General features: G+C 43.5%; 1 protein-coding gene across 3 annotated transcripts in view; it reads left to right on the top strand.

Annotated features, from left to right (window-relative positions):
- The window catches only part of lrrfip1b (leucine rich repeat (in FLII) interacting protein 1b), a 102171-nt gene extending 95979 nt beyond the window's left edge, over positions 1-6192 (top strand). For all 3 annotated transcript variants that reach the window (XM_084327476.1, XM_084327474.1, XM_084327475.1), the window contains one exon: positions 3116-6192. In XM_084327476.1, coding sequence (XP_084183602.1) covers positions 3116-3226 — 111 coding nt within the window. In that variant the 3' untranslated portion in view covers positions 3227-6192. The remainder of the gene's footprint in view (positions 1-3115) is intronic.
- Positions 6193-13928: the final 7736 nt, after the last annotated feature.

Here is a 13928-nt window from a genome sequence, read left to right as displayed (position 1 = left end):
AAAGAACGAAGTGGTAAACTCATCACGATATTTATGTTTCTATTAACACTTTCAGTGCCACCAGGGGGCGCACGACTTAGTGCTTGAATGCCACCATCAGCGCCAATGTTAGCGTTAATATCGCCTAATCTATGTTTTAAATTATGGCTATGTGTCTAATCTGCCCGGCGCTTATCAAAGAATCATTTTCCAGTCAGTGCTTTTTGAGAGCATTTTGAAAAGCACCCGTTTTGAGGTAAAAAAAAACAGCCCATTCTGTGATAATCGCCTTTTACTGGAATCTTCCAGAACGTTGATATTTGTCGGCCTATTTATGAATCGTTTTCAAATAAACGCTAGATGATCAATAGTATATGTGCGCGCACGCACATTCGAGGCGCGCGCTGATAATAGCCGTTTTCATTTCCTCATGGATTTTACAGTGAAACCGCTGGAGCACATATCAGAAAAAAGCTTATATCTTCATCAAAACGAGTCTGATTATCCTAACACTGATAACATAGATTCCTTACCTGACATCAGATGGTATCCAACTGGTATATTCCAATTCCTGATCACCATTCGAAAAAATCGATAAGTGTATAGATCTAACGTGTATACCAGGGGTAGGCAACCCTAGGCACGCGTGCCTGCATAGGCACGCAGGGGCATTTTCATAGGCACAGGGGGCAGCATTAAAAAATATATATATATATTATAATCTTTTTTTTTTTTTTTTGCTTTGAACTATTATAGTGAAATATTTTGCACTGTTGTCGCATTTATCTTGTTGAAATCCTCCCACAGGTTCTTTTTACTACCACATATTTAATTGAGACCCTTTATTTGTTTATTATTTCAATTTAGCTGGAAATACATTGCTACATCATTCAGTAACATTTGCAGAGCCTTATAACAAAAAAATTATTACGGTCACCATTGTGGCCAGTGGGATTAATCAACACATTTTATTATTTCTTTTTCTTTTTCATTGAACATTGCACATGTTAAAAGCAAATTTTTTTACTCAAAATGTGAGTATTACCAAGTCAACTTGTGTTCTTAAAACAATGACAATAAACATAGTTTTATTAGGTTGAAATAATGTGGTTATGTACTTATTTTTCTGTTAACTTATTATGGATTGAAAACTGAATACCTTAATGCACAGTAACTGAACTCAATATTTTTAAGTTCTGGTAACTTATTATTATTAATTTTTTTACAGTGTAGTCTTGCGATCAATCAAAACTTATTTACAGCACACATACAGTACACACACCGATGGTGTGTGATGTGTCCAAAAATGAATGGGAAAATGTGAGTGAAATGGTCGCACTGTATGCAGCTGTTTGTCTGCATTGCATTCCCCCTCCCCCAACTCAGATTTAGGGCTGATACAACCATCATAATAATATTGTTAATAATAACAATAACAATAATGATGTAATAATGTAAAAATTATCATTAAAAAGACCTGATTATGAGGAAAAACAAATTACGATGCATGGAATATTGTTGAGGCACACTAGTTACAACTATATTTCAAACAGGCACTCCATGTCAAAAAGGTTGCTGACCCCTGGTGTATACAGTAGAACTCATGCTTGCTGCGGCTCAGAGTCTCCAGAATGAACTCTGGTAACCCCGGCTGCATCAGTGGACTGGAAAATGTGGACTGGAATATTTTTTTCCCCATCCATTTTCATTGAGTCCATTCCAAAATCCCTGATGTCATCTGGGAGACGATAGGGGGCGCTTTTTTCACATCTGATCGCCGGCGGCCCTTGGGTAGGCTAGGGTAGGCTCGCGTGATGCAATATGATTTCAGATCGCAAAAAAAAAAAAAATCAGAGAAATCTCGTGAGTGGCTTTCAACGTAACTATCGTAAACAGAGATTAGCCGTGAGTGGCAATCAAAGTGTTAAGAACATGTAGTACCACTGCTTTGCCACAGTGTTTGCACGTCGGTGTTTCTGAAAGTGAACGACGTTCGTTCATGTTCACCAAACTGAGCCGTTGATTTCAAGCGGATCGTTCCCGACCGACGCATCACTAACTCACAGCCCTTTAGACATTGCTGTTCATATCTCTGTCGTGGTAAGACCTGGTCGTACAAACAAGGTTTGTTGGAAACTGCCAACATTAGCTTCTCCTCTTATCGATTCCTCTTCAGATGCCTCAGATTTGTAATCCCTTCCCTCGGTTGATTTGATTGGTTCGTTGACTATATTATTGATGTTGATAATATCGACGTTGGTGCGCTCTGCAGCTAAAGTTTAACCTGTTTCAACTGAGAGCGCCTGACAAATCCACAGAGAAAACCATAAAAGAAAGGCACAGGCGGGTTCAAAAAGGCAATGTGATCACAGCCGTAGTGTTCGATTCTGATGTATTGCTCAAGTCAAGATCCGATTTCTTTTGTTTGGCTATTCCGATTATTTATTAAATGTGGCCAATATCAGATTCCATTGTGAACTGGTCACACTCCTGAACTGACCCGCATGCGCAAATTAATATCACCCCAATTATTATGGTAAACACCTCACTGTCCCTCCACTGACCACCTCCATCACAGCTGTCTTTTACGTTTGTGTTTACTGAGTGACTCCCACCAGTGTGGAATTGTGATGAATGTCAATCTAGAGAGTGACGTAAAATATGACTGTTCAGACCGAGGTCGCATTCCAAAAGAAATCTGATTTGTGTGAACAGCACAATGAATGAATAAATAAACATAAACAATCCACAATCATGTGGAATCGGATCAGTTTTTATTAGCTGGCCTCCACTGCACATCAATTTATGAATTAAACTGTGACCTCAGTGTCCTCCGTGTTTACGTCCATCATCATTATTGTTCATTTGCGCAAGTTCAGGAGCGTGACCAGTTCACACTGGAATCTGAATCTGAAAAGAAATTTGAACAGCCAAAGAAAGACATCGGATCTGATCAATAAAGCTCTCTTTCCCCCTCTCTCTCTCTTTCCCTCTCTCTCCCCCTCTCTCTCTTTCCCTCTCTCTGTCTCTCTCTCTCTCTCTCTCTCCCCCTCTGTCTCTTTCCCTCTCTCTGTCTGTCTCTCCCCCTCTATCTCTCTCTCTCTCGCTCTCATCCCCTCCCCTACTCTTTCTCCAGCTGCGGTCGGCCCTAGACCGGAGTGACGAGTTGGAGGCCAGCAACGCCCACCTCTCCAAGCGCCTGGAGAAGATGAAGGCCAACCGCAGCGCTCTCCTCGCCCAGCAGTGACCCTTCCTTCCCGGGAAGGACACCGACCCCAGCAAACCTTTCTCCCCAACCACCCCTGACCCCCTCGGGTTTCACTACGAAGACCCCCCCCCCCCAACTTTTAACCCCTTCAGCGCTCCAGAACATAAACACGCTCGGAAAAAAAGAAACAAAGCAAAACAAGCGAAAGCTTAACGCAAAAAAGCTGTACAAAATACGACGAATATAACCCAGCCTTCATCCATGCCATGTTTTCATCAACGCAAACGCCTCGCTGCGAGGGACGAGACAATCATACGATTTTGGCGAAGTCAGCCAAGGTCTCCGGATTGCCATTCGTTGTGGGGGAACAGACGATAAGATGGACACCGCCCCAAACAGACCCTTTAGGAACGTTTAACCCGCAGAATTCCATCTTGGAATTCTCAAACTCTCGAGCTTTCAGTGGCACCATTGTAGCCGGTGTGTCGTCGTCATTGGACTGTTTAGATCTGAACATTCTAATCTCAAGTGATGTTGTCGTACATCTGGAAGGGTTCAAAAGAGCGCTCTTGGGAGAATGACCTTCGTGCCAGTGCACACGCACAGAGCCTGGGTCGCCACCACTGTAATGTAGCTCTGTGATCGGGATCCCCCCTTGTGCCATGACCGCAACCTCTGTTTTGACATTCGTCTCCTCCCACTCTCTCTCTCTCTCTTGCAAGTTGCAAGTGAAACACGTGGCACTACCTCTTTTCAGACGCTAGGGGTCGCTGTCCCTAACAAACCCCATGCGCAGGGTGGAGAAAGAAGAGAAGAAAAAAAAGACTGGACTTGTAGGATTTGAGTTCTGCGCAATAATTTTGTCTTTATTTTCAGTTTTCTATACTTTTGTTGTGCGGTTTCCTCTCCTACCCCCCAAGCGAAACTCCACCCCCCCTTAGTTGTTATGTTATATATATTATTTTGTTTGTTTAGAATTTGTAGGCTATTCTAAACGTGTGGTCTGGATAGAGAGGTGTGAGAGCATGTACATATAATAGGGTTGGAAAACACCTGGCACAAACGAATCAGGGATATCCAGCAATTATCTCACGTCATTTTTTTTGTGTAATTTTTATTACAGTTGCCACTTGGGATATGATATCACCAGCTTGTAAATGTCTGAATATTATGTCCTTGAGATATTGCAATGAATTGTTGACAAATGAATGAATGGTCATATGAAAAACACAAGGAAAAAAAACACAAAAAACAATCATGATGAATAACGTATCGCAATAACATTTTTTTTTTTTTTTTAATGTATCGTTTGTTGCTCCATGTGGGCAGCTGTGCAAAATATCATGTAGTCAAATGAGAGGACGATTGACCATATTCACACGGTGGCCATTTCGCACTTACGGTATGTTATGCTCTGGTTGGGATTCCTTTCCACCGAGCGTGACATAAGAGCAAAATGGCTGCAGTGTGAATATGGTCCAATAGCATGGCAGCAATCCACGTTGCCCCGTGTAGCGGGGGATGCCTTCAGGCGTCAGGGATTTGTAGTTTAAAGGGGAACTACGCCCAATTTTAAGAATTCACAAATTATGTTATCTCTCTGGTCTAAAACTAGAGTGCTAAAACTGAAACTTGTGACGTCATCAAGTATTAAGTTTGGGGCTTTTCCATAGACAATTAATTGGGAAATAATAGGTAAAGGGAGCACCCAGAGGAATATCCTGAGTATATGGGATTTATACTATAGAATAAATCTCAATTGGGTATAAAATATCTTTCCCAAAATCTTCTCACATTCATTGGAGTACCAGACTTTTATACCCGATGACATCCCAAGTTAAGAGTCTTACTTCTCTTAAAGGAGGCCTTTCTGTGTGGAGTTTGCATGTTCTCCCCGTGTCCGCGTGGGTTTCCTCCAGGTGCTCTGGTTTCCTCCCACACCATAAATACATGCAGGCAGGGACTACAGATGGAAACTAGCTCATTAGCTAACTCTGGCACATTTATGTGGAAACTGAAAATGTTCATTAATGTGCACTGTCCCTGGGTAAAAAAAAGAAGATAAACTCAAACTTAGACTCATGTTCACAGATATTGATATTCCTAGGTCATGGAAATAACACATTGGGGAATTCTAAAATTGGGTGGCATTCCCCTTTTTTAATTTCTCTCTCTTCCCAACTCGCCCACCTTGACCCTCTGCTCTTTGTTGAGCGGAGCCCGGACGACCATAGATATATATAACTAGATGGTGCAAGGCGGAGTCTCCAGCGTAGTTCACCGGCGGCCATCTTGCCACAGGCAGCACGCCCACTCATAACATGAATGTCTATGGTGCATGTACTATTGAAATAACCATAGCTTGCTCAATTTTCAACAGATTTACAAACGGTTTGGTTTATTACAAACGTTATTACCGTGGCTATGATTCCGGATGCTTGGACATGTTGAAATAATTTTCATATGAAAGTCCATTATAAGTATGCAGTATAACTACTAAATAACAAACCAAACCGGTTGGAAATTTAGCAAGCTATGGTTATTTCAATAGTACATGCACCATGGATATTCATGTTATGAGTGGGCGTGCTGCCTGTGGCAAGATGGCCGCCATGTGGCAACGTCTGTCTCCATTGGCCCGCAGCGTGGGCGAGTCATTGCCTTTATATATGTCTATGCGGACGACTACCACCGCCGGAGGCGACCGCAGTGGGCTGTTTACAAGGCTTTAACGTGTCTCTCTTATCCAGTGCAGAGAGAAAAGGCTCATCGTTAAGCACTGTGCAATATATCGGATCTGTTGTGCCGAGACGTAGGAAAGGAGTTTCGTCCTGTTCAGATTTGGGTGGGAGCTTGTGTTTTCATTGTCTGTCCTATTGAGTAGGACTTGGGATTTGCTTTCTACAAATCGACGCCGATTCTGGTACAGCGGGTCCTCTTTGTTATTATTGTAAAGGGTGGTTGGTCCTCAAGATGGCATTTTGGAAGCACTATATTAAACTCGTGCAACAACTAATCGTCTGTCTTGTTTGATCCGTCACTCGCATGAAGCAATGCAATTCTGTGATGTCACTGAGAGGTTATGTGTTTAGATGTTTTAGGCACAACTCAAATCTAAGACCAAGGAGGCAGATGGGTACAGTATGTGTTGCTAAAATAATGTTAATGTTCGCCGACGACGTCACGACAAATGATGTACGCGCAGACCCGAAGCAGAAAGGAACGTAATCCTGGTCATAACAACGGGGCAGACTACAATATATTTGCATTTGTAAGCCTAAGACTAATAGACTAAGCATTTACAACTGTTCCAATGTAAATGTGCCTTCCTCCGTGCACTTTCGCCCGCTCTGAAGTCGGACTCGGTGTGCCCGGCCACGCGTGCAATCTCGCGCGGAACCCATTCTTTTTTTGCAAACCAAAACAACATACTTTATACTTATAGCACATGCATGAGCCTGGTATTTTTTGAAAGAGGACATTCTGATTCCAGAAAATTCACATTTAGTGCTAACGTAATAGAAAAAAAATGTAGTAGTTAGTAGTCCAGAGGTAGTATTTCCCCAGAAGGTGGTATGGCTGGAGCCATAGCCTGAAGCCTTATGTAGTACATATCCAAATTTCATAAAGATCCATTCAGAAATTTGTGATTAGGAGGGATTTTGGTAAACTGTACAAAGAAAAACTCAGTTTTCTCATAGACTTCAATTTATTTGGCTTCCTGTTAAAGAATTGAGTTGTTCACCTAGATCCCTGATTCACACATCCGCCCATGGGGTATCATCGGAAGCCGATCCTCATTGGCTACAACGATCCACAATCATTTTCAAGATCGGATCTAGATTGACGGAACTACTGCAGCCTGAGTCGGGAGTGGTATTTTGCACAATACCGTGTACTTTGCACAAGCCTCAAATGCCGGCATGTAACTCGAGAACCGCTGAACGGATTTTGTCAGACTTTGTCGCTATCGACAGGCAACAAATAAGCCTTCAATTCGATATATATATATATATTGTATTACAAAATATGCACACCCAAGCCACTAGGGGTCGCCAAAGTGCCGGTTGCAAAAAGTCCGAAAAACTTCGCTCATATGGGCTGTCGCATGCTAAGAATTTTTGTGTAGTAACTAATTTGTAGATGCTTTGAAAAATGGATATGAAAAAAAACGACTATACTGTACCTCCATTTATTTGTTCCTGTTCAACAAATGATTTGTAAAACATTCTTAAAAGATCTATAAATCCTTTGCAGATGTTATTGTGTGCCCTAATCTAAAGTGAAGATTATTCATCATTAACAAATGGCTAACCTTACTCCTAGAACCCACCTCACCCCTGCCCACTTTGACAACCTAGGATGGCTTAGCGTAGACGACAGAGTACAGCAACTTGCAATGGGCCTGTTCTACAAGATACACTACACGACCAAGGTACCCATGTACATGTCAAAATACTTCCCAAAGGTCAGTGAATACCACGATCACAACACCAGAGGGAGCTCCACAAATCATGTTAAACCCAGATTTGGCTCAAACAAGGGACTAAACACGTTTCGCAATTATGCCACGTCAATGTGGAACGCCCTACCCAAAGCTGTAAAGTAATGTGAATCACTACCCACTTTCAAAAACTCTCTCAAAGAACACCTACGGGAGACTGCAATTCGAAACTGGCCCCTGTAAATGTCCTAACCCAACCCCCTCCAATGTACAGTAAATTACCAAGTATGGTTTTGTCAATATTCCAATGTACAGTTTTGCTTGTACAGTTGTACAGTGTCCCCCACCCACCCACCCCTCCTACCGACCCCACCCACCCAACCACCTCCAATGTACAGTCCCCCACCCCACCTACCCAACCTCCTCCAATGTACAGTTTCTACGTCAAATGTATATACTCTCTTTTCTGGACTCTTTTTGTATCACAAACAGTACTGTATTTGCAAATCTGGTATGTCATAAATGTATAGATGTAGCAGTACTGTGTTCTGAGCCCCCTGCTGTACTCACTATACACACATGACTGTGTGGCCAAGTTCAGCTCCAACTCCATAGTGAAGTTTGCGGACAACACAGTGGTGGTGGGGCTGATCTCGGACAACGACGAGAAGGCCTACCGGGAGGAGGTTGAGGTACTGGAACGCTGGTGCCAGGACAACAGCCTGCTCCTGAACATTGGTAAAACCAAGGAGCTGATCGTGGATTATAGGAGAGGACAGCAGGAGACACACACCACTGAGGATAAACGGGGCTACCGTGGACAGGGTGAGCAGCTTTAAGTACCTGGGGGTCCACATCTCAGAGGATCTGACATGGTCAACACACATAGACTCAGTCGTAAAAAAGGCAAAGCAGCGCCTCTACCACCTGAGACAGTTAAGGAAGTTCAGAGTATCTGGGAAGATACTCCAGTCCTTCTACTCCGGAGCTGTAGAGAGCATCTTGACTGGAAACATCACTGCCTGGTATGGAAACAGCACGGCACAGGACAAGAAGGCCCTACAGAGAGTGGTGCGCTCAGCCGAGCGTACCACGGGTATTGCACTACCACCCCTGCAGGTTCTATACAACAAGAGGTGCAAATCCAGAGCCTGCAGAATAATGAAAGACCCACACCACCCCAACAACAGCCTGTTCATGCTGCTGAGGTCAGGCAGACGCCTGCAAACCCCAGCTACTAGGACAGAGAGGCTTCGGCTCAGCTTCTTCCCCCAGGCCATCAGAGTCTTGAACACTGAACTCTCCACACACAAGCACACATGAGCACACACACGACACACACACTGTACACGCTCACACACTAGCAGCCACTTTAACATGAGCAAGCACACACTCATGCTGCACACGCCCACACTTATGGCCACTAAGGAAAGGTCACTTTAAAGATAGTATAGTATAACCTGAGATTGTATAAAATAGCAATGTACAGAAAGACCCAGTGCCTCATCCGTAGCTAACAGTGTATTGCACTACCACAGGACCTAGCATGTCCTCCATGCTCTGTAAATAACTTATGTACAAATACCGATATACCCTACTATGTTACTGTTTATTGCACAATGTTGTTTTATTGGATTCTATTATATGTTGTTACTACTGTATTGCACATTGTTGCGGGCAAGACCACCCGCATTTCATTGTATACTTGTATGCCGTGACAAATAAAACTCTTGACTTGACTTGACTTGTACTGTCTATCTGTATGTCATGTATGTCATATGTTATGATGAATTGAAAATGGGGGACCCTGATGTAAACAAGACGAAAGTCTTTCTCTGGTCTGCATCCCCTTAACAATTGTATGTATTGAGCTGTACTGTACTGTACCCATTCTGCAATCTGTTAATAAAGTTTTCAATCAATCAATCGTTTATTATTTGTGGACATTTATGAATACACACAAAGCAATTACCAGACTTGTCTTTTCATGTTTAACAAATTATTTGTTAAGACATTCATAAAACATCTATAAATCATTTGCAGATGCTAATGCGTGCCCTAATCTAAAGTGAAGACTATTCATCATTAACAAATGTCTAATACAGTTAATTATTTGTTGACTTTTTCATCGCGTTACAAATGTTGTTGACAGCTTTCGGATCCACCCTTCTTTGTGACATCAAACAGTGACAGAATTAGGACTATACTGTAGATAAATGCAATTTTATTAACATATAAAATACATGTGCACACATAACATATAGTGTAACCTGGGGGACACTATGACCCAGGAGTACCCTGACCAGGTATTGCCAGAGTATGTAGGAGTCTCACGCAAGTGGATGGCCATTTTGGATAATCACTCTGAATTATTGCGATACACACATTACAAAAACCTTTGTTAAACACTCATTTTCTGTGGGATCTTTATAAACTTTGGACCTGTACTAGATAAGACATCAGGCTATGGAACCGTTATGTGTTACAGCTCCTACCTCTCAGCTGGAACCCAAAAAACAGGAATCTGGCAACAAGTCAACACAAAAGTAAGGAGCAAATATTTAATTTCAGTGTGTTCAAACCTCTGTTTCTCTATTACATTAGCACTCAAAGTGATTTTTACCCATACCGAAATTACTTTGGGTATGCAATCATCAGGCGTTTTATGCAAAATGTGGGGTAAGCTTAACACATTAATTGCCAAGAACGAGGTAACTTGTTATTGCCTGCCAATCGAATATCGCCAACGAGTAAACTTGTTATTGTGATCGTTATTTCTTTTTTTCACTATTGCCATTCATAATTCATCCACCAAGGCTCTGGGAAACTCTGACACTCACTGTCTGCGATTGCAACGGCCCGATACGCCGCCTGGTGGATTTCGGCCGATGTTGCACTTACTTTTCTACAGGAAGTAGGACTCTGTACATCGGTGAATGTCGTCCCGGCGCTGTTTTCTTGTAACGTGAATCCAGATGAACAGTCGAGTGCATTGAATCGCCTTCGAGACCCGAGAATCATTATGCTTTTGGAGTTTATGGTGTCGGCCAAATGGACATACAATCTAGCACAGGGATCGGCAATAGGCGGCCCGCGGGCCAACATTGGCCCGCCAACAATAATTTCTGGCCCGTCAGATTATTTTGAGAATATGATATTTATTTGACGCACGGGAAATATTCACTCGGGACGCCAGGGTGTCTTTTATTGTGAAGCTGTATCTATCTACCGGCAGTCATCAAAAGCATGTCTGTCACTATAGCCAATTGAAATGCTAGAAATGGTCAGGTGGACTGGGAGAACCAATGGAATAGTCCCACCGGGCCCTGTGTCTATTTCCCTAACGCACTTTCACTTCCGCGTTCGAGATGCGACTCGCAAGCGAGTTGAAGAAAACAAAACAAACATCTTTGGATAGCAACAGGGAAATATAACGCTTCTTTTAATAAACAGGAGCCATACTTAAAATACGGGTTTATCGCAACAGGTCGGTGATTCTTGCGTGCCGAGCCGACGTCCTCTCTGCATAATATGTGGCGACAACAACAACAACAACAACAACGAGGCAAGTTGGCAGATAAAGTAGCTGCATTCAACGCCAATCTGGAATTGGAGGGCGGCGAGTGGATATGACATGTTTCAAACATTAGCAGGGATTTTGGAGGACTTAACAACAAACAAGGAGGTACAGTACAATATGGTGAGTCGTGTTTTCATGCATTCTGATCTGTTCATCACCCGCCGGCGCCGCGGTGATCTGCAACAGCTGAGAGCTGTTCATGAATGAATGGATGAGTGAGAACTTTGTTTGGCGGATTGCAGAGTGGGTGCAGTGCAGTGCGGCGCAGTGCACACGGTTGTTGGGGGGATGCAGACCAGAGAAAAACGTTTGTCTTTTTTCAATATCAGTATATTAAATTAGCCATTGTTTTTGATCCTGGCCCGCGAAGCAACGGCTTGGGGAAAATCTGGCCCGCGGCAAAACCTAATTGGCGACCCCTGATCTAGCAGATGGCAATCAAATAATTGGAATATTTTTCCTCCAGCACCATCGGCCAGAGGTAAGAGGAATCTAAAGTTCATTCCAGCTCGATTGTCCATTTCTTTCATTGCAATCCATCTGATCAACATATGATGTTGTACTAAAGAAAGCCGTTATTGACAATCAATTAATCAGAAACGACCCCCCCCCCCCCCCCCCATTTCCTTCATGCATGATGGAGCATAATATATATCGATCATATGCATTTCAAATTTTAATTGTAGCGTGTATAGGGACGAAATGCCAATCGATTAAGTATAATATGCATCAGGGCCTATAACTCGCGTTCTAGGAATTACCGCAGACCACTCTAAAAACATACTTATATTCACGACGGTATTAAACGACAATGTATGAATGGAAAAATATAACGTTCCCACATCCTGAACGATAGATACCCGATGTCGAATGGGCCATAGTAATGCAGATATAGCTATACTATTTAAATAGTTATAGCCCTACAAAGAAGGTGAGCGACTCCATAGGCTTACAGCGGTGGCGTCAGAGCTATAAGATGCTCATATTGCGTGGCGGCGATTGTGTTAAGGGGTTAATGTTAATTATGGCCATACTACCATGCACTCAAGACTGTAGCACTCCTGTAGACTGTAGACACTGTTTGACGAACAATCTTACTTACTAGCTGAGAAACGGTATACTAGCCGTTTCTGCGCCAAAAACGAGTTAACTCGTTATAGCCCGCCAATCGTTGGCCGCCAACAACGAGTATACTCGTTATTATGATCGTTATTTCTTTTATTCGCTATTTCCATTTATAATTCATCCTGCTATGGTGTAGGACTCAGTGGCACTCTGTCTGAGACCGCAACGGTGCGATACCGCCGCCTAACGCCTTGTGGCCGCTATTGCACTCCATTTGAAACTATGTAGTTTGTTTTCCTGGCCGAGCTGAAGTGTGCAGGCGGGGTCTAAACACTCCAGCAAGGCAAGCGTGGTAAACGTGGGACACACTACCGCGACCAGTATTTGGAATGCCGATCAGATAATTGGATTATTCTTTTTGCAGTACATCATAGACGAGGTAAGGACTATATGTTACCAATCTTGCGTTGATCCGATGATTTTTTCGCGCGATCATAGCGCGTGTCTGTGTGTGTGTGCCGTTGGCTGTGATCAAAGCACGAAGGGCCGGTTTTCCCCCGTCCCCTTTCGTGCATGCATGATGAACGGGGCGACAGTGGCTCAGGAGGTAGAGCAGTCGTCTGGCAATCCGGAGGTTCCCGGTTCGATTCCCGCTCCTCCTGGGCAGCGCGTCGTTGTGTCCTTGAGCAAGACACTTAACCCCTAATTGCTCCCGATGAGCAGGTTGGCACCTTGCATGGTTGCTTCCGCCGTCGGTGTGTGAATGGGTAATATGTAAGTAACTAATTGTAAAGCGCTTTGGATAAAAGCGCTATATAAAAAAGCAGCCATTTACCATTTACCATGAAACATAATACAGATAATCTAGCGTTGATTTCAGGATGATTCGATAATCAGGCGAGAAATGGCAACGTGTTTAGTGGATTTCACTAAAGGGCTGTTTGACGGAGTTCCCTGGGATTACACAGGATCACTCTACAACTATACTCATATTCACCACGGTATAAAAACGGAAATGTATTGATGAAAAAATTATCTGTTTTTGCATGTTGACCGGAAGAAACCCCCTGACAATCGACGACGTTATTAGATCTATAGCTATAATATAAAATATAGGTTTAGCTCTACAAACAAGGTGAGCGTTTACATGGGGTTAATGGGTGGCATGGCCTATGCACTTCCCGGAAGGGGCGTGGCACGCAATGTGCTAGTTAACTATTAACTAGTCAAGACTGTACAGAGAATATGTATTTATAGGGGCGGCTGGGTGGCGCAGCGGAGATTGCGCTCGTCACCAATGCAAGAGACTCAGGTCTCAAATCCCGGTGTCAGCATTGCCTCCGGCTTGGGCCAGTCGTCACACTATCTCAATTGGCAGAGGTAGCGGGTGGAAGTCGATGGGTGGGGATTGGACGTTGTGGACAGCGACTCCTACAGATCGGTTGGGGGACGCCTGCACAGCAGAGACAGGAAGTAGCGGGGGTAGTGTGAGTCTCCCATGCGTTACACCTCGCCACTGAGAGTCCGCGCTGTCTGGTGAAAAGATGCGACAGGCTGCCTCCTTGTGTACCGGAGGGGACACGTGATACGACCGACTAATGGGAGGCATAGTCAAGCAACGTTCAAGACAGGGGAGGGGACAATTGGAAATA

This window comes from Notolepis coatsorum (assembly GCF_963971535.1).
Source record: "Notolepis coatsorum genome assembly, chromosome: 1".
NCBI lineage: Eukaryota > Metazoa > Chordata > Actinopteri > Aulopiformes > Paralepididae > Notolepis > Notolepis coatsorum.
This window is presented reverse-complemented; position numbering and strand designations above follow the sequence as displayed.